The sequence below is a fragment of the Oncorhynchus tshawytscha genome, linkage group LG02, assembly GCF_018296145.1.
Source record: "Oncorhynchus tshawytscha isolate Ot180627B linkage group LG02, Otsh_v2.0, whole genome shotgun sequence".
Classification (NCBI taxonomy): domain Eukaryota; kingdom Metazoa; phylum Chordata; class Actinopteri; order Salmoniformes; family Salmonidae; genus Oncorhynchus; species Oncorhynchus tshawytscha.
In genome coordinates, this window is record NC_056430.1 from 65087857 (window position 1) to 65106231 (window position 18375).

Consider the following 18375-nt stretch of genomic DNA (forward strand, 5'->3'; position numbering starts at 1 on the left):
GAAGAAGAAGAAGAAGAAGAAGAAGAAGAAGCCAAAGAAGAAGAAGAAGAACGCACTCTTAAACAACCAGACAAATATTCAGAAAGTCCGGAAGTACAAAGAAAATACAACATGCTAACCTAGCATGTAAATGCCGATGTTATTTGGATAATAACATAGATTTGTTTTGTCAGATACAATAACCACATAGGTAGAGGACACGTTTATTCATATCTTATTACTCAATTGGACGATCTAAGTCAAGATGGGAGGAGGTGACCTCGTAAGTATGATCAAATATTAGATTTAAAAGCTAACTAACTTAGCTAGCTACGCATGCTTGTTTTGTTTGTGTCTAGCAAGCTAACTAATCACAAAACCACCTAAATGTTCGACACAATTCAATTACTGCCAACTTCTGAACTAGCGTTTAGTGAAGAGAAACGCTATCACTGCCACGACAACGATGGCTAGTTGGCGTAGCTAGTTAACTAAGTTGACCCCTTAACTAATTACATTTTGAAGGTGTGTTTATTGAATATTTTCCCAGTTATGTTGTTACACAACTACCTAGCTAGTCAGAAGTAGTAATTCCTTGCCTTCCCTGAGGAACAATTGGAATTCAGAAATTATGGTTGTATTGATCAATTGTAGCTGTCTTTCCCTGTTCTGTTTAATTATATCGAATATCACTTTCTCTTATCTCTGTCAGAACTTGAAGAAGAGCTGGCATCCCCAGACTATGAAAAACATAGAGCGGGTGTGGAAGGCTGAACAGAAGCACGAGGCTGAGGCGAAGAAGATCGAGGAGCTTCAGAAGGAGCTGAGAGAGGAACGAGCTCGAGAAGATATTACCAGATTCGCTCAGCAGACTGGGGCTCTAAAGTAATGCTCCCCTCACTGACCCTTGTGATGAGGAAGAAGTAATAGGTATCACCTTGATAGAGAAACCACTGTCATGTCTAGGTTTAAAAGTCAAATGAGTTAGCTTTATTTGATATTATCCTATTTTCAAGTGTGCCCTCACCACAGACAAATGGATAGAGATACTCCCCTTGGATGTTGTCGCTAACACTCAACTGCTTTTTTGTTTTACTCCAGGAAAAAAGATGACCGGTTGGACTGGATGTACCAGGGGCCAGGTGGTCAGGTGTCCCGTGATGAGTACCTGCTGGGCCGCCCCATCGACAAGCAGATCACCCAGCAGTTTGAGGAGCCAGAGAGCGGTCCATCCGAACAAACCGGCCTGCTGCCTGGCTCAATCTTCAACCCCTCCACCCCTGCATCCAACCTTGACATGGCTGCCAAGATCAGAGAGGACCCGCTGTTTGATATCAAGTCAGTCACTCGTCTCTTTCTTTACCATTTAGTGTGTCCAGCTAGCAACTGTTATACCATACACTGATGTTCTGCTGTTAGCCAAGAGCTGATAATGACACGTCTTATTTTTCAAGGAAACGGGAGGAGGAGAAGAAGAGGGAGGTCTTGACAAACCCAGTGAAAATGAAGAAGATCAAAGAAATGGTAAGTTGGATGGCTCCATTCAAACTGGGATGAAATCAGTTTCAGCCTGTTGTTTCAGATTAACTGGGTTCTAAAGCAGCAACCGTTTTTCACTTTTTATTTTCTTTCAGCTGCGTCAGAATCTTGAAAAGAAAGACAAGAAAAAGAAGAGGAAGAAGGACAAGAAGGAGAAAAGGGAAGAGAAAGAGAGGAGAAAGGAGAAGAAGCATAAGAGAAGGAGCTTGAGCTCAAGCTCTGTGGATGAAGACAAAATACACAGGTGCCCCTGAAACCTAACTTCAATAGAGGTTTCTCAGGATCAGTAAACAGATGCCAATATGACCAGATGTTCAGTTGAACTGTTTTGATCTTGTAAGCATTTTGTGATAGTTTACAAAATATAGCTTGCCGCTTCTATTGTTGACAGCAACTTCTGGATGGGGTAGATTGTTTGTTTGTTTATTTAAAAAAAAATATATATTTTTATTTAACCCAGTTAAGAACAAATTCTTATTTACAATGATGGCCTAGGAACAGTGGGTTAACTGCCTTGTTCAGGGGCAGAACAACAAATTTTTACCTTGTCAGCTTGGGGATTCGATCTAGTAACCTTTCGGTTACTGGCACAACGATCTTAACCACTAGGCTACCTGCCGCCCCAATCCTATCAGTCCTGTCTAGCTCTTATATTTAGCCTCTCAGTGAAGTGTTTTACTCTTTTCTTTTCAGGACAACCAGGGCTACAAGTAGAACACAAAACAATTTGACTTAAGTAGTTGCGTTAATTGACAAACGTCCATAAAGAAAAAAGGTCCGCCAAAGCAAAAACCTGATAAAAATGAATTTATATGAATGCTGTAATTACAGAAACTGTTTGCTCACTGGGAAATGGATATCCAACTAGTCAGTGACAACTGAGCTTATTTCAGTGTCATGGACACTATGTCTTGGGATGTCCTATGATATTCTATGTAGAAGAACCTCTTACCTTCTAATGACTCCTTTGTAGCTTGTGAGCATCATAGAGCAAAACATGTTACGTGTGTGTGTTCTCGAGCTTTTCATAGATGGGTAGCTGAAACTATTCGGACTCTACAGACATTCGCCCGTGTCTCTCAAACACAGCTCTATCTCAGCCGCCGTTAATAATCACACAGACTAATGGTTAGTACCGACGGATGCAGAATAAGTAGATTAATCCAATGGTACAACCCATAAGTATGTAGCTCAAACACACAATGTTTAAAAGTGGTTAGAAGTCCAAAACACTCCAGCGTTGTGGTGGGACTCATTGGGTTAACTGAGTGATGGATCTTTACTTAGGCACCATTCTAAAGAGGAATCCAAAGAAACAACCCACTCACATTCCCACCATCGCAGTGTCCCCGCTGGCTATGGACTACAGGTCAGTACGGCTCAATCTCAATCTTTATATATTGACAGTGAACGTTGTTAGATCTTAGTCCAATCAATTCAAAGTGACTTAAATCCTCCTGAGAGAGATGTGTACCGCTCATCGCCTAATTTCTTTCCTCAGTTTCCAGCTGGGAGGCATCATCATTCCTCAAAGCCCACCAACCACTTAAGGCACCGTTCTCAGGAGAGGAGCCGCTCTCGATCGCCTCAAAGGACAGACTGGAACGGCCATCATTCCTCCATCAGGACAGACAACCACTCCTCTCACAAATCAGAGAACCACTCATCCCACAGGACAGACCAGTTTAAAGTTCCACAGTTCCAGCGCCCCAAAGCTCCCCCCAGCCCACAGAAAGATCGCTACCAAAGGCGTCAGAGCAGTACTACCAAGTAAGAGTCCACAGCACCTGTTTATACAAGTATCACACCTGGGTTCAATCAGTAAACTAATGGTAATCCCACCACCCCATCCTAAAGTGTTTTCTTATCCCTATATTTATCTGCCTGATATTCTTAGACGTCTCTCTGCTGAAGCGCTGGAGAAGAAGAGGAGGGAGATGATGGACTTTGCCAAACAGAGAGACGAAGAGCGTGAAAGCAACATTAGAAGTTACAAACGACAGGATGAACAGGAGAAGGAGCGGGAGAAAGAGAAAGGCGGCAAGCATGACCGCAATGCTGGCTTTATCCAGTAAGTATCTCACTGACTGACACGCACATATTGCATGCTTCCTCTGGCTGTTGTCTGGTCCTCTAAAACTGTTACGTCCTTCCCTGCAGTAACATGAAGCTGGAGAGTGCCTCCACCTCTTCCTTGGAGGACCGAGTCAAGAGAAACATCCACTCCATACAGAGGACCCCCGCATCCCTGGAGAAGAATTTCATGAGGAGATGAGAACTAGAAGAAGCAGGAATGGGTTGATTGAGGAGAGAGTAAAAATATGCACGAGCTACCACACTGAAATATGTGCACCGGTTTGCCAGGACTGCCAACTAATTTATAATTTAATAAACAAAACAGACACTGCAGAGGCACCATGCATTTGTACTCGGGGCCCTGTGAAACTGCCCCTTAGCCATTGCACTGACTAAAGCAATGCAAAGGATCTGACTTCCTCTGTAATGGAAAAACTCACCTGTGCCATTCACCAGCAACAGCAAGCCATACTCACCTTTTATAGAATGAGCAATGTTGGATTTATTTTAAGTGGAAATTGTATATTGTGTTCTCTGTAATGATTAGGATTATTCAAACTTTTATCAGACACAACCCTTTTGTAAATGATGCTTCTTGGAAATCTTTAGTGTATTGCTGTAACGAGAATAATTTTGGATCTTAATAAAAAATTGTTCCTAGAGCTTCTATTGAGTTGGGGGCTAACAAACGAAATACTCTTGAGTTTACATGTATGTGGTGCTGATTACTGCTTTGATACACCTTCAGAAAACTATAATAATTGAAAACGTCCTATGAAGACGAAATTCTCAGGCACACTGCCACCAGCATCATCATAAAGTAGACATACATTGTTCAATGACTATCATGAAAGCCTTTTGTTTTATAGGATAATAATGCTGGATTTAAGAGGTGCCCATCGCCAGTGGTTCGGTGTTTTAGTCACAGGCTCATAGTTTACTGTACATTTTTTTTCTTCAAAGTTTGGTCCCATAACTTGTCTTTATTTTAATTATTGTTTCACTTTAGCACGCTTCAAACAAACTAGGAACGTTTGCACAGTCCCCTAACAACCGTCAACGATAACACCAATGGCCACCCAGAACTTTTTACAGACCCAATCATCGTGTAGTACCGAATGACGTTTCAAACAGCAAGGGTGGCTGATTTCCGACTGTTCCAAATCGTGTAGTCACTGTGGGATTGTTATCCGCAGTCATTAAAAATAGTGAACATTTACAAGATATTTCAACAGCTAAGGAAGATACCTCAACGTATTCACAATGGTAAGACGATGTCAAATAATGTATGCATGTAGCTTGTGGTCCGTAGATTGGTTTGTAAAACTAGCTTAGCTAACGTTAGCAACCGGCTGCCTAATCAGTATGGTAGCTAGCATTTAACTTGCTAACGTTAGCTAGCTAGTTACCATTGCAGGGGACATTTGGCATGGCTAACTAACTTGTTCAACGAAAATGTAACTAGTGTTAGTCATTTTCCAAACATAACTACCAAATTAACTCGCTACCTAGTTAGCTATAAACTGGATTCTTGTCACTAACGCAAGTCTATGAATGAGCTGACTAGCTAATGTTATCACTAGTTATCTGAAGAGGGATGCAACATCATGCAACTTGAGTCTGATGGAAGTTTAGAATCTTGTCGTTAATAGTTATGCCAATGTTTCTACTAATTCACCTATGTTTGAAGTAATGAGGGTCACCCGTCAAAGTTAGTAACTCAATAGTTAGTGATGGAAACAATGTTGTTTGGGTTTTGAAATTGTCCCAGTCATGATTGCTACTCATAACTTCTCTCCCTCGTTTCCTTCCTTGTGTTCCATCTCCAGTCTATTATGTCCTATAATGGTGGTGCCGTCATGGCGATGAAGGGTAAGCAATGTGTAGCCATTGCAGCAGATCGAAGATTCGGTGTACAGGCTCAGATGGTGACCACAGACTTCCAGAAGATCTTTCCCATGGGAGACAGACTCTACATTGGCCTGGCTGGTCTGGCTACTGACGTACAGACAGTGTAAGTGTGCACTGGTCCATCAGTGCATGTCTTCTCTCCCAAGTTCCAGAGTATTTGGATGGTCAGTGCAACAGATTGACCTTGCAGGTGATATTATTTATCCACTTTGTTTTTCTAACAGTTCCCAGAGGCTCAAGTTCAGATTGAACCTCTATGAGCTGAAGGAGGGGCGTCAGATCAAACCCAAGACATTCATGAGCATGGTCTCCAACCTGCTGTATGAGAGGAGGTGAGTTTACTGATGTGAAGAAGCACAGTATTTCATATACAAGTCTACACTTCCGCCTTGGTGGCAAGTCTGTGACTGATCAAACGTGTATCCCTCGTCTTAGATTTGGACCATACTACATTGAGCCTGTGATCGCTGGGCTGGACCCCAAGACCTTTGAGCCATTTATCTGCTCGCTGGACCTGATTGGCTGCCCCATGGTGACAGAGGACTTTGTTGTGAGCGGCACTTGCTCAGAGCAGATGTACGGCATGTGTGAATCTCTCTGGGAGCCAGACATGGTAGGTTGTGTACTGTATTGTAAGATAATACATTGACTGTGATAGTTGATTATATCTTTATTTACAATGGTTATTTTTGACACCTGCAGGAACCAGAGGACCTGTTTGAGACCATCTCCCAAGCCATGCTGAATGCAGTGGACAGGGATGCCGTTTCAGGCATGGGTGTCATTGTGCAAGTCATGTAAGTACAGTCATACTTTTCCTCAACTGCCTACATTTTTTATTAAATACCTGCTAAATGTGTAATTAATCAGAGGATTCATACAAATTACAATTAGATGGTGATATTAATAATGCTCTGGTCAGTGTTGTTGTAGTGACAGTACCTTGATTAACTTATTTTGACAGTGAGAAGGACAAGATCACCACACGTACCCTGAAGGCCAGAATGGATTAAAGCTCCTCTCCCTCATCTCTACCAACTCCTACTATTTTGTATGAAAATGATCAACACTGCGTGTACTGTTTTTCTTAAGATACTGTTCAATAAAATGAATGACTATTAGTGTTACAATGACTCTGGTGTGCCTGGTATGTTGTTTGTGAGCAAGTAATGAAAGATGAGGGCTTAACTTTGTTAAATGCCAGATTTATCAGATTGATAATTGTGTGGATTATCCGTGCTGTGGTGACTTAATAAAACGGAAAGATAGCCAGGAGCCTAATTCAGTAACCTTGTGAGAACAGTCTCCAGGGACTAATTTGAATTAATTGAGCGGCTAAACAGCTATTGACACTTGTCTCTCGCCTCGGAATAAGTCATTATAATAACCTAATTTAAAACCATCGCTACAAAACGCAAAAGAATGATCTTTGTTAGTCAAAGGTGAGAAAATGAATTAAATTCAGGAAAAAAAACAATAACTCCCTTTTAATATGTAATGAATCCTTTTCAAGTAACTTTTCTGATCTAATGTCTGTTACAAAACAATACTGTATACAAACACAAATGCTACATTAATGTAAACGAGATATAAAAATGATTCATATGGTAATAAAACAAGTATTTGCTTTAGTATTCCCCTTTTTTATGTGGATTTTCCTTTACCAACCAAGTTCATGGTTAAAATGTCAAAAGTTTTCAGAACAATATGGCAACGTAACATTCAGACACTTATGTTTTTTTCTTTTTTAGTCATAATGCTCAGATGCTAAATTCAGTGGTTTGACATTTCAACTAACTGGCAGAGTCATGTACATTTCAGCCATGCATTTTGATATTGCATTTATTTACGTAAAACCCTTATTAATCTCCTGCATTTCCAATTTTGATACTGTCGGCTGCAGATCTCCTGACAAGTCAAGGAGGCAGAGTTCGGTCAAAAGATTCATGCGATCTGACCTCTTCTGTGTCTGTGAGAGGTTTGTGTGTGTCTGAAAATAATAACGAACGGAAATGAACAGACGGTACTAAACAGACTCCTACTGCTGAAGCTGACACTCTTTCAAGGCATTAGTGAGACAGTTCCCGTGCTGGCGTGAGGACTAGTATAAGGTGGTGGGGAAGGCAGAAAGGGGGAGGGTCTCAAATATCCTATTGAACTCTGTTTCACAAGCCTTCCTTGTCGAGCGCTCAGATTGAGGTGGTAGGCTGGGCAGGGGGACATGGGGGTGGAGAAGAGACGCGTTGCTTTAAAAAAAAAAGAAAAAGTCCGGCGCCCCCTCTCTGTGGGTCAATGTAACAGGCTCCTCGTCTGTGCATCCTTTCAGTCTGTCATCCCCAGAGTGGGAGGGTAAGGGGTGGGGCTAAATCAGGTGGGAGGGGCAGGAGGAGTGAGAGAGGGGTGGGTGTGGCTGATGACAGGATGTGATTGGCTGGGATAGGAGAGATGATTCTATGACAGGATGTTGGACATGAACTCAAAGAATCTTTTGGAGTACTGCTCTGGGTTTACCGTGGAGATCTCTGCCCCAGCCTGAAGGAGGGAGAACAGAGTTCAGTGTAAACACATGCACATTAGGAACATACAACTACAATTTATATTTAATAACACATCTTCTCCTTGAAACTACTATATGATCTAGCATCTTTGCAGCCTAATCACTTGGCTTCATGTTTGGTCAAAGGTAGTCCATTACTCACCCCATGTTTCACAGTTTTGGCAGCATGTGCAGCTTTTTTCTTAGCATCGTAGTGTGTGAGGATGTCGATGATAGCCATGAAGTACACTTCTTTCTTCACAGCACCTACCACAAGGAGCAAGACAGTGCATGAGAGTATAAATAGCAAGTATTACTTTCACTGGGCAGTCCCATGATGTCTGTTCTAAAATTAGTTTAATGTTCAATGTGAATTAAAGATGCACTATACAGAAATTGCTCCAGCATTTCCTGGTTGCTTACCCATCTACACACAATAGCCCATAATGACAAAGTGAAAACATGTTTTTTGCTAAGTATTGAAAATGAAATATCTAATTTACAATAGGTGCCCTTCTTTGCGAGGCATTTCAGATTTCAATTTTGTATTAACATGTAAACATTTAGAAAAACACAAGTCCACTTCGACATTATGGGGCATTTGTGTGCAGGCCAGTGACAAAATCAAAAATGTAATCAATTTTAAATTCAGGCTGTAACACAACAAAATGTGGAAAAAGTCCAGGTGTGAATACTTTCTGAAGGCACTGGAGATAGAGAGTAGCACAAATATAGCATAATTGCATAGAAAAATCACTTGACAACTCAAGAAAGACAGTCTCTTACTGTCGTTGCTCTTGATTGCGTAGACGTCCACGGAGGGGTCGAACTCGCCAGGTCCAAAGAACCCGCCAAAGTTGAGGGGGTTCCCAGGGCTGTCTGGAGGGGTGCCGAAGGAGCCAGTGAGTGCTCCTCCCATCCCATCGTTCTCGTACTCCTCCTCCTCTCCTCCTGCCTCCACCTCCATCTCCTCCTGCTCTGCCCGGTCTACATCATGGATCCCCACCAGTAGACTGTAGTCCATGATCTTTAGAGTGGCCAGGAACTATGTACACAAACAGGAGAAAGATGTCAGATATTGTAACAAATGTTCTTTTGGGAAATTTGGAGGACATTAAACTCACTATTCTTTTTCTATTTGTCAACCTAAAGTCATGTCGTTGTTCACAGGTGAAACTGGTTGAAAGGACTAGAAACCAAACATAATGTGCAGAAGTCCATTTACGGACATTTTCACAATGACTGTAATGATAATAAAAACATCAAATCGAGCAGCTGTGAGACGTCTCCTACCTCTACGTCGCGCTTTAGTTTCTCCAAGAAGTACTTCTTGTTGTCATCTCCTATCTGTAGCTTCTGGCCCTCGTTCAGAAAGTCGTTGTCCTTAAAAGTGGGGAGTTCCTTGGCCTGAGCAGAGTGATAGAAATTAGAATCAAAATATTCTGAGATTGGCACAAATGACAGAGGTCTTGATTTAGGATTGACTTTTTAGGAAAAACAACCATTTCAGGTATTTCCTCTCGGTGTAATGGTTTAAGACGTTGGGTTTCTCGAGCGCGAGGTCCGCAGTACGACCAGTGACATTGGCTTCACCAGGTTCTGTCCGTCCCTCACTGGGTGTGAACCAGCAACCTTCTGTTCCCAACAACAACTCAGCACTCACAAAGCAGTATTTACGCACCGCTCTACAAAAGACGTAACCAGGAAGGGAAATAACTACTTCTAGGTTTCAGAGCGGGTAATGTAACTCACATGGTGGATACTACTAGAGCACACACAGCTAACTATTCCACATGGACTACACTCACCCCCTTTTGACTTCCCCCTCTGCGCAGCATAGACAGCAGTCGGACATGGCCCAACTGTGGATATGTTATTTAATTTGTGCTTCATTATCATTAGATGGAAAAAACAGTATTTCCGTACTTTTCTAAAAAGTATTTTGATCTGTAAATGAGTTTTGTTTTTAGCTGGTTAGTTTGATGCTTTTTTTTAGCACGATCCAGTTATTTTTGGGGTGCTGTCATTGTACCCCAACACTCCTCTCATCATCGTATATATGTAAAAGAACACACCTTCTCTTTGTCACTGGCTTCCCTTGAGACTGTGGAACCCTGAATGAGAAGGAAAAAAAGATAATTCACAGAGATGTAACGGAATGCAGAGTTAGAGACAGACATTCGTTGCATCTTTGTTCCCCCTTTGTTTCTCCTGGACTTGACATTATGGTTATAACATTGTCATATTTCAGAAAGCAGAACTGTTTCCCCCTGAGAATGCCTGGCAGCGACAGAGTTGTTTGTTGTACGGGGAACGGTGTTCTGAGAGCCAATAGGCATGCACGCCGTCACACCTCTGTTCTCAGTGTTGTTGCCCGTGCACAAAGAGACCGATTTGCTGAGCTTTTCCACAAGAGCAGCATTCTTAACCATTTCCCCTTCTAGATGCTCCAGAGTGGTGCAGCGGTCTAAGGCACTGCATCTCGTCACTACAGTCTCTGGTTCGATTCCAGGCGGTATCACATCCGGCCGTGATTGGGAGTCCCATAGGGGGAGCACAATCGGCCCAGCGTTGTCCGGGTTTGGCCGGGGGTAGGCCATCATTGTAAATAAGAATTTGTTTTCACCGACTTGTCTAGTTAAATAAAGGTTCAATAAAAATGTAATAAAAAAAGAATACATCACAACCACTGGAGCAGAAAATAGTCTGGAGGCTCAAGTTCTACTGGGAACCGGAATACTCTGCAAGCACCCTATGCATTGAGCTTGTTACAAATGCCCTTAGCCCAATGAGCACTAACAGTGTTACAACTGTAAGTGTGCTCCTAGTGCCCTACTGAAGTTAGTGTACTACCAGTAAGTGTTCTCCCAGTTGGTTCCCTCCAAGCTAGTGTGCACATCGACACCTACCTTCAGGTCGTACTTGCGGTGCACGGTGAGACGGTGGCTGAATACATTACGGGTGACCACCATGTACGTCTCAACCCCGTCCACTGTTAGCCGATACATGCCCAGGAACTGGGGGAGCAGAGTGCTGCCATGACACTCCACTATGAACTGGAGACACCCAATGGAGGAAAGGAGAGAGAGAGAGAGGGGAAAGAAGAACAGGAATGAGTAATGTAAAGGAAACAGGGAGAGAGCTCCAGTAATGAAGTCGGCATAAATTGTTAGCTATTTCAAAAGGATAGTCCCACCAAATGGAACAATTCACCGATATTTCTTCAGCACCACATTGAAAGGTTCTCAATATTTTAAGCCAACATGCTCCCTTCAACATGTATTAAGAGGGTGTATGTTTGTACAGAAAATATATTTTAAAAATTCAAACGTGTTATATTTGTGTATGTGGTAACTCTCCCACCTGGTGGTACTTCTTGAGGATGTTGTGCATCTCGGCGATGTCTTCGCTGGACACCGTCTTGATGACGAAGCGGTGGTCGTAGCTGGACAGGAAGCGGTTGCCAAAGCGCCCCTGGGAGTCGCTGTTCAGCGGGGCGCTCCTCGTCAGAGAGTTCTGATGATGATCCACCACAGGAGGGAGCCCGGGGGAGAGAGACATACAGAGCAGAAAATTGAGGCTTTGACATGAATGAAAAGCCCTCTGTAAAGAATGTTTCATAATTATTTCACGAGTTAGTAATGGATCAATGGATTTCATTTACATAGAGCTATTCCAAGCTAAACAAAAAACACTTCACATAGCGATCCAGTCAGCAAGGCTACCAAGTTAGTTGAACTTAATGTAATGACTACATTGGGCTGAGGGATGAAATGCTGATAAAGCCTGACTACATTGGGCTGAGGGATGAAATACTGATAAAGCCTGACTACATTGGGCTGAGGGATGAAATGCTGATAAAGCCTGACTACATTGGGCTGAGGGATGAAATGCTGATAAAGCCTGACTACATTGGGCTGAGGGATGAAATGCTGATAAAGCCTGACTACATTGGGCTGAGGGATGAAATACTGATAAAGCCTGACTACATTGGGCTGAGGGATGAAATGCTGATAAAGCCTGACTACATTGGGCTGAGGGATGAAATGCTGATAAAGCCTGACTACATTGAGCTGAGGGATGAAATGCTGATAAAGCCTGACTACATTGGGCTGAGGGATGAAATACTGATAAAGCCTGACTACATTGGGCTGAGGGATGAAATGCTGATAAAGCCTGACTACATTGGGCTGAGGGATGAAATGCTGATAAAGCCTGACTACATTGGGCTGAGGGATGAAATGCTGATAAAGCCTGACTACATTGGGCTGAGGGATGAAATGCTGATAAAGCCTGACTACATTGGGCTGAGGGATGAAATGCTGATAAAGCCTGACTACATTGGGCTGAGGGATGAAATGCTGATAAAGCCTGACTACATTGGGCTGAGGGATGAAATGCTGATAAAGCCTGACTACATTGGGCTGAGGGATGAAATGCTGATAAAGCCTGACTACATTGGGCTGAGGGATGAAATGCTGATAAAGCCTGACTACATTGGGCTGAGGGATGAAATGCTGATAAAGCCTGACTACATTGGGCTGAGGGATGAAATGCTGATAAAGCCTGACTACATTGGGCTGAGGGATGAAATGCTGATAAAGCCTGACTACATTGAGCTGAGGGATGAAATGCTGATAAAGCCTGACTACATTGGGCTGAGGGATGAAATGCTGATAAAGCCTGACTACATTGGGCTGAGGGATGAAATGCTGATAAAGCCTGACTACATTGGGCTGAGGGATGAAATGCTGATAAAGCCTGACTACATTGAGCTGAGGGATGAAATGCTGATAAAGCCTGACTACATTGAGCTGAGGGATGAAATGCTGATAAAGCCTTACTACATTGGGCTGAGGGATGAAATGCCGATAAAGCCTGACTACATTGGGCTGAGGGATGAAATACTGATAAAGCCTGACTACATTGGGCGAGGGATGAAATGCTGATAAAGCCTGACTACATTGGGCTGAGGGATGAAATGCCGATAAAGCCTGACTACATTGGGCTGAGGGATGAAATGCTGATAAAGCCTGACTACATTGGGCTGAGGGATGAAATGCTGATAAAGCCTGACTACATTGAGCTGAGGGATGAAATGCCGATAAAGCCTTACTACATTGGGCTGAGGGATGAAATGCTGATAAAGCATGACTACATTGGGCTGAGGGATGAAATGCTGATAAAGCCTTACTACATTGGGCTGAGGGAAGAATTGACATCTGCTATGAGTCAAACTGGGCAGGGAACAACAGGGAGTTCCCTCTGGTACTCTGATCTGCACTCTCCTTAATTGTCCTCTACCCGTTTGACATTACTGAGCCGTGCCATGCAAACGTCTATCCTCATTCTGTCTTTCAGTTCACTACTGTTAACCCATCCTACATTCTTCCCCTTAGACATCTCCACACAGGAGACCATATTTTACCTGGTAATCCTGGTCATCGATGCAGAACCTCTCCCGCAGGTTGCGGAACACCATAGGGCAGTACTCTTTGAATTTAAAGCGGCTGGGCAGGTTTTCTCTGAGAGATACAAAAGTATTGAAGAGTGTTAATATAGAAGAGTGTGTTAGCCCATTAGCATTCAGAGTGTTGATGTCATCTGAGGAATCATTGGACTAGATAACGGAAATACTAGAGGTATTATACTAGAGGTGCTTCACTATGAGGATGATTTGCATTGCAAAGATGCTCAGTTAAGTTTTGAATTAATGTTCTGACAACAACATCAGTGTAGTGTGGCGTAGTGGAGATCGCCAGAGGCATAATCTTGATTTTACTTACGCAGGAAAATCAAAGTAAGGAATGTGATATATCAGAAGATGTGTAATATAATTATTACCAACCTAAAATAGTCATATAATCATACAGATCATCCGGCTTTTAAACAAATTTTCGGTAAAAATAGCTTCTAAAATATATGTAAACAGACAATTATTTTTAACAGACCAATTTGTGTTGTTTTCTTGGAGTGCTATTACATGACACAATATAAGTACTTGTTGCATTACAACTTGTCTAAGTCCTATCATCAACTGATTTCAGCCAGTTTATGGCTGTGGATTGATTGCATCGTTTGAATGAAATGTTGGCATATTGGCAGTTCGTTTGAAAAATGTATGGAATCATTCCTCTAAAACTGTCTGGCTAGCTAAATTCTTCAAATGCATTACTTTACACAATATCTCATCACAGCACTGGCAAATCATGGTTGACCAACTCCCTGACCCAAATGCCTGACTGTTATCCCATCATATGAAGGTTCATGTCCATTCTAGTATTCTAATTCTATAGTTAGTCCATTAGCAGAGTGTTGATGTCATCGGAGGAACCCACTGGACTAGATAATGGAAATGTGAGAAGCTCTTGACCAGCATACTAGAGGTGCTTCACTACGAGGATGATTTGCATTGCAAAGCTGCTCAGTTAAGTGTTGAATTAATGTTCTGACTACAACTCCAGTGTAGTGGGGATCGCTAGACCCATGGTGAGTTATATTACAGGTGATAGAGGAGCTTGATCTTGCTAGTGATTTAACCACGTCATAGACCATTGGACCAACCAAGCCAAGACCTTTTCTCTCCTAATCAGTAGCATAACATAGTGTTAACAGACTTCAGGTCTGTACTGTATATTTCTAAACAATGCAGCTAAATTGGCCTCTTGTTTGAGTTTATATGGGCAGTAATATGGTGTGCAGTAATATGGTATGGCAGGTTGCAAAGTTAGAACTCAGGATACCTACTTGTTAAATAGGTGGTTGTCCACTTTGATCTTACTGTAGGCTTTAAAATCATCAGGCATCAGCATTACTGGTACAGGAACGTTACTTAACTCGTTGATCTGAAACAGAGGGGAGATAGAAAGAGCAGGAGATCAGAAGATCAGAATAGAATGGTAGAGCAGGGAAGAGGAGGTCAACACACTAATCCCCACACCAGACCAAACTGCAGTGAACCAGTGTCTATTTACTGACAATCATTCACTTTGGACCAAAGTGAACTGACAGCAGTGCTCTCTGGCTGAGTCCCCTTGTCACATTGTTGATCTTATCTACCGAGACAGATTCACTGTAAGGAACAGACTGATTCCCCGAGCGAGCCTTCTCCATAGATGTATAAACTCCAGACAGTAAGAGGAGTGGCAGGGAGGGAACGTGAAAAAACACTTCAAAGAAAAAAGGAGACAAGAACACATCCAGGAGATGCAGACATGGCTAAAATTGGGGAGATATTTGAAAAGTTATCTTGAGGTGGGAAAATAATAGCATATGGAACACAAACACATCGTATTGTATGGAATATGCAGGACATAGCCTAGTCGCCTCTCATAGAGCTGCTGCTTCAAGGGATAGACTCTCATTCAACTGTCTGACATGCTATGAGGAATCACTGTCTAACATGCCCACAGGTTAGGCTCTGGTAGATAGTGTGTCCTTCAAAGGTATCACATTTATTTGTCATTAGAGGCATAGCTTAATGCCTTCAGCAGGCAGACAATCGATATCCTGACTATATGTTGGATTATGTCTAGTCAACCTACACAAAAAGTTTGAAGAAGGTGGTCCGTTGTCGCTCAGTTGGTAGAGCACAGCGCTTGTAAAGGCAGGGTAGTGGGTTCGATTCCTGGGACCACCCATCCGTAAAATGTATGCACGCATGACTGTAAGTCGCCGAAGATATAAGTGTCTGCTAAATGGCAGATTTTATTTTAAGTATGACGAAGGCTCATATCAGATTTGAAGATGTAGGCTGTTCCCGGTGTTGGAAAGCCTGTAAGGCTGGCATTATCTACCATCAAGACTGAATCAGTTTTTGAAGGGAGTTTCAATTAAATCTGTATTTGGCTATATGCTCCGACTGACAAAGGTCTTCTCTGAGCAAAAGCTTAGCTTGGAACTGAATTCATTCAGATTCGTGACGAGCAGAACAATGTTACGACTGACTACCAAGGTGAAATATATTGTGGTTATGACTAAGGTTATGAGAGCCTTGAGGAGAAGGCTCTTTGACGTCTTTCTTGCAATCGCCTAAATTAGCCTGCCGCCTACACCTTGAATCTACACCCAGCATCCACCACACACTGAACTTGGTCCATGATGATTGTTGCAGAATGCGTCACAGGATGATTATTACAGCTTCACTAAATATGCAAATTGGTTAATTAAATGCCATTGTCTTCTCCATACAATAACTGTCCGTTTGACTATAGTCTATATTTATCCTTATCTTTCTTATATAAGGTATTGAAATATACAGAAAATAGCCTCACTAAAAACACAGCAAATAGAGGGGGAAATCAAGAATAATTACAGACAATAGTACCTGCAAGATGTAATGTACATGTTAGTGTAGGCAACATATTGAAATGCATGCAAACATTGGAAGTGAAATTATGCATCAGCACTGTTATTCAAATGGTGAATGAAGCGAATAAAAACTGCAAGCCTGGGGCATCATATTCATGCCAGAGATATTGATCTGGAGGTGTCAGTCAAGCAGGGAAGGGGGTGTGTTCGCCTACTACTGCTGGCCACAAAAATGGAGCCTTGAAGCTCTCTGCAATCCATTTGGTGATCGCAGCATTCATTTGAGTGAGAAACTTGATGCATTTGGTGAAAAACAGTATCAATAAAGTGTCTTTTAGGATGTGTTGAAGAAACTGTCCATCCTTCTCCCACTCAAATTAGACTGTGAACCTATTATTTTTATGGTTAAGTGTTCGAATGTGTACTTCACACTAAACCACATTCAATCAGGAATATAGGCTAGAATATGCAAAATGTTAGAGTTGCCGCTTTCTCATTCATTGATGCCTGTAAAACAATAGGCAGGCAGGCTGCGGTTGAGGCTCAATGCAACCTGCTGCTCTCCAACAGTCACACCCCTCTCTGGCCTGCGCTAGACATAATGAATGCTTAGGTTGGAGCAGTGCTCACGACCTCCTCTCCTAACCAACTAACTAGCTCACTTCAGACCACCACACATCCCACAGAACACGTTATGCAGCTTGTGCCAAATAATGCCTGCAAATTGCGCGGGGTAATGTGAAATGTTTATGTTAAACGTCGCAGCTATTTGCTGCACATTTTTTAAAGCGCACGCGACTGGCACACCAAATACCTAGATTGTTGCTACATTTATATTCCTGACCAGGGAGGATGGTGAATGAAGGGTTAAAAACTTTCACCTGAGCATCAGACTAAGTACCTGGCTAACCACCCATACACTACAGACGATGGATGAGTTCTAAAATGGGCTTTTGTCAATCAAGCAGCTGGCTAACTATCGCGTTACCGTTAGCTAGTCAAAACACCACATAGACAAACAAGCTAGCTTGGGAACATGAACAAAAATACATTTACCGTATGGTTGACACCCCACATTAAAACGCTGAGAATAGGCTCACTTGCACGGAATAATTTCACTTTCTGTCCTATAAAATGTTTCTTTTTCGTCTTCGTTTTGCTAGCGCTCACCGGCGCAACGCTGGTACAGTTGGATGACATGTCTCCTGTTGGGAATAATTTAGGCAACGCAAGACAGCACTGTAATCAAGCAGGCTAGCTGGGTCTTATCACTCCAGACAACGAAATTTGCAGTAAGAGCGTGATATCTATACATGCATTGTCGTATCCGCTATCCGATTTGCAGGGTCTTTGAATCAAATTAGATTCTGTAGTAAATTAACGGGATTGCATGTTGCGCGGTCACCACCCTTCCTCCCGAGCAGGCCACACGGTTTCAGTCCGGAGCGGCACACAGACCAGTTTCTGGCATAGATTGTTAGCCGGCCATCTAGCTACAGGCAAGGTTGCCTTTAGCTAAGCCGCAGTCTTCTTTGATAAGTAATACACTATTGGTGGACGACTCCTCTCCTTTCTGGTGTCGTTTGCTACCCACAACGATTTGAGGTGATTTTATTTAGAGGTTAGTAATCCCATTATGATGCGCCTGAGATTGTTGTCACCAGTTTTGGGGTCTCCTCAAGATGGCGTCTAGACTGAACGTCGCAAAGCGAAGTGCGCCCCCAAGAGGCAGAGAGTAGAAGCGCGTACTGTAGTTGGTACCTTGAAAGTGCAGCGACATTTTGGTCAGTAAATCTCTGTATTTGTAAAAGCTGCTGATGGCAAAATGAATACTATAAATCATATATCAGGATTTCAGAGTAAATGTCTCATTCTAATTGAATGGTGATGAAGCAGAAAAGGCATACATTTCATGTGTAGGCCTATGGCTATGAAGCTTGCACTTTTTACAGTCAAATTGACCCGCAACATCCTACAATAAATCCAATAATATGGTCAATGGTCTGTAGTGAAAACTTCAGGAT

General features: G+C 42.5%; 3 protein-coding genes across 5 annotated transcripts; 2 read left to right on the forward strand and 1 right to left on the reverse strand.

Moving 5' to 3' along the window:
* Nucleotides 1–16: 16 nt before the first annotated feature.
* Nucleotides 17–4257, forward strand: LOC112264461 (pre-mRNA-splicing factor CWC25 homolog). 2 transcript variants are annotated; one of them, XM_024441082.2, is made up of 9 exons: nt 17–262; nt 692–864; nt 1081–1317; nt 1434–1503; nt 1614–1762; nt 2806–2887; nt 3020–3288; nt 3416–3589; nt 3679–4257. In XM_024441082.2, the coding sequence occupies exons 1-9, from the start codon at nt 245–247 to the stop codon at nt 3791–3793; spliced, it is 1287 nt and encodes a 428-aa protein (XP_024296850.1). In that variant the 5' UTR covers nt 17–244; the 3' UTR covers nt 3794–4257. The 2 variants fall into 2 exon arrangements, with proteins under 2 accessions (XP_024296850.1, XP_042158656.1); XM_042302722.1 differs by lacking the exon at nt 17–262 and having other exon boundaries at nt 727–909.
* A 446-nt stretch (nt 4258–4703) lies between these two features.
* LOC112264476 (proteasome subunit beta type-3-like) lies at nt 4704–6632 on the forward strand. Its single transcript, XM_024441105.2, has 6 exons — nt 4704–4860; nt 5424–5608; nt 5730–5837; nt 5941–6118; nt 6208–6302; nt 6470–6632. The coding sequence occupies exons 1-6, from the start codon at nt 4858–4860 to the stop codon at nt 6516–6518; spliced, it is 618 nt and encodes a 205-aa protein (XP_024296873.1). The 5' UTR covers nt 4704–4857; the 3' UTR covers nt 6519–6632.
* Nucleotides 6633–6977: 345 nt separating this feature from the next.
* LOC112264471 (phosphatidylinositol 5-phosphate 4-kinase type-2 beta) lies at nt 6978–18064 on the reverse strand. Of its 2 annotated transcripts, XM_042302703.1 has the most exons (11): nt 17408–18064; nt 14789–14886; nt 13470–13566; nt 11405–11557; nt 10951–11097; nt 10117–10155; nt 9850–9903; nt 9335–9448; nt 8828–9086; nt 8205–8308; nt 6978–8037 (listed from the first exon to the last, which is right to left on the reverse strand). In XM_042302703.1, the coding sequence occupies exons 1-11, from the start codon at nt 17549–17551 to the stop codon at nt 7957–7959; spliced, it is 1290 nt and encodes a 429-aa protein (XP_042158637.1). In that variant the 5' UTR covers nt 17552–18064; the 3' UTR covers nt 6978–7956. The 2 variants fall into 2 exon arrangements, with proteins under 2 accessions (XP_042158637.1, XP_024296860.1); XM_024441092.2 differs by lacking the exon at nt 9850–9903 and having other exon boundaries at nt 17408–18062.
* Between the last annotated feature and the right edge of the window lie 311 nt (nt 18065–18375).

Coding starts and splice junctions, on each gene's coding strand:
- LOC112264461 (XM_024441082.2), top strand. Junction 1,504..1,613: donor TGAAGAAGATCAAAGAAATG/GTAAGTTGGATG, acceptor ATTTTCTTTCAG/CTGCGTCAGAATCTTGAAAA. Junction 1,763..2,805: donor GATGAAGACAAAATACACAG/GTGCCCCTGAAA, acceptor ATCTTTACTTAG/GCACCATTCTAAAGAGGAAT.
- LOC112264471 (XM_042302703.1), bottom strand. CDS start 17,551: ATGTCATCCAACTGTACCAGCGTTGCGCCGGTGAGCGCTAGCAAAACG. Junction 9,449..9,849: donor GAGGGGGAAGTCAAAAGGGG/GTGAGTGTAGTC, acceptor CACTCTGCTCAG/GCCAAGGAACTCCCCACTTT. Junction 8,309..8,827: donor CGCAATCAAGAGCAACGACA/GTAAGAGACTGT, acceptor TCCTTGTGGTAG/GTGCTGTGAAGAAAGAAGTG.
- LOC112264476 (XM_024441105.2), top strand. Junction 5,609..5,729: donor GCTACTGACGTACAGACAGT/GTAAGTGTGCAC, acceptor TTTTTCTAACAG/TTCCCAGAGGCTCAAGTTCA. Junction 6,303..6,469: donor GGTGTCATTGTGCAAGTCAT/GTAAGTACAGTC, acceptor TTATTTTGACAG/TGAGAAGGACAAGATCACCA.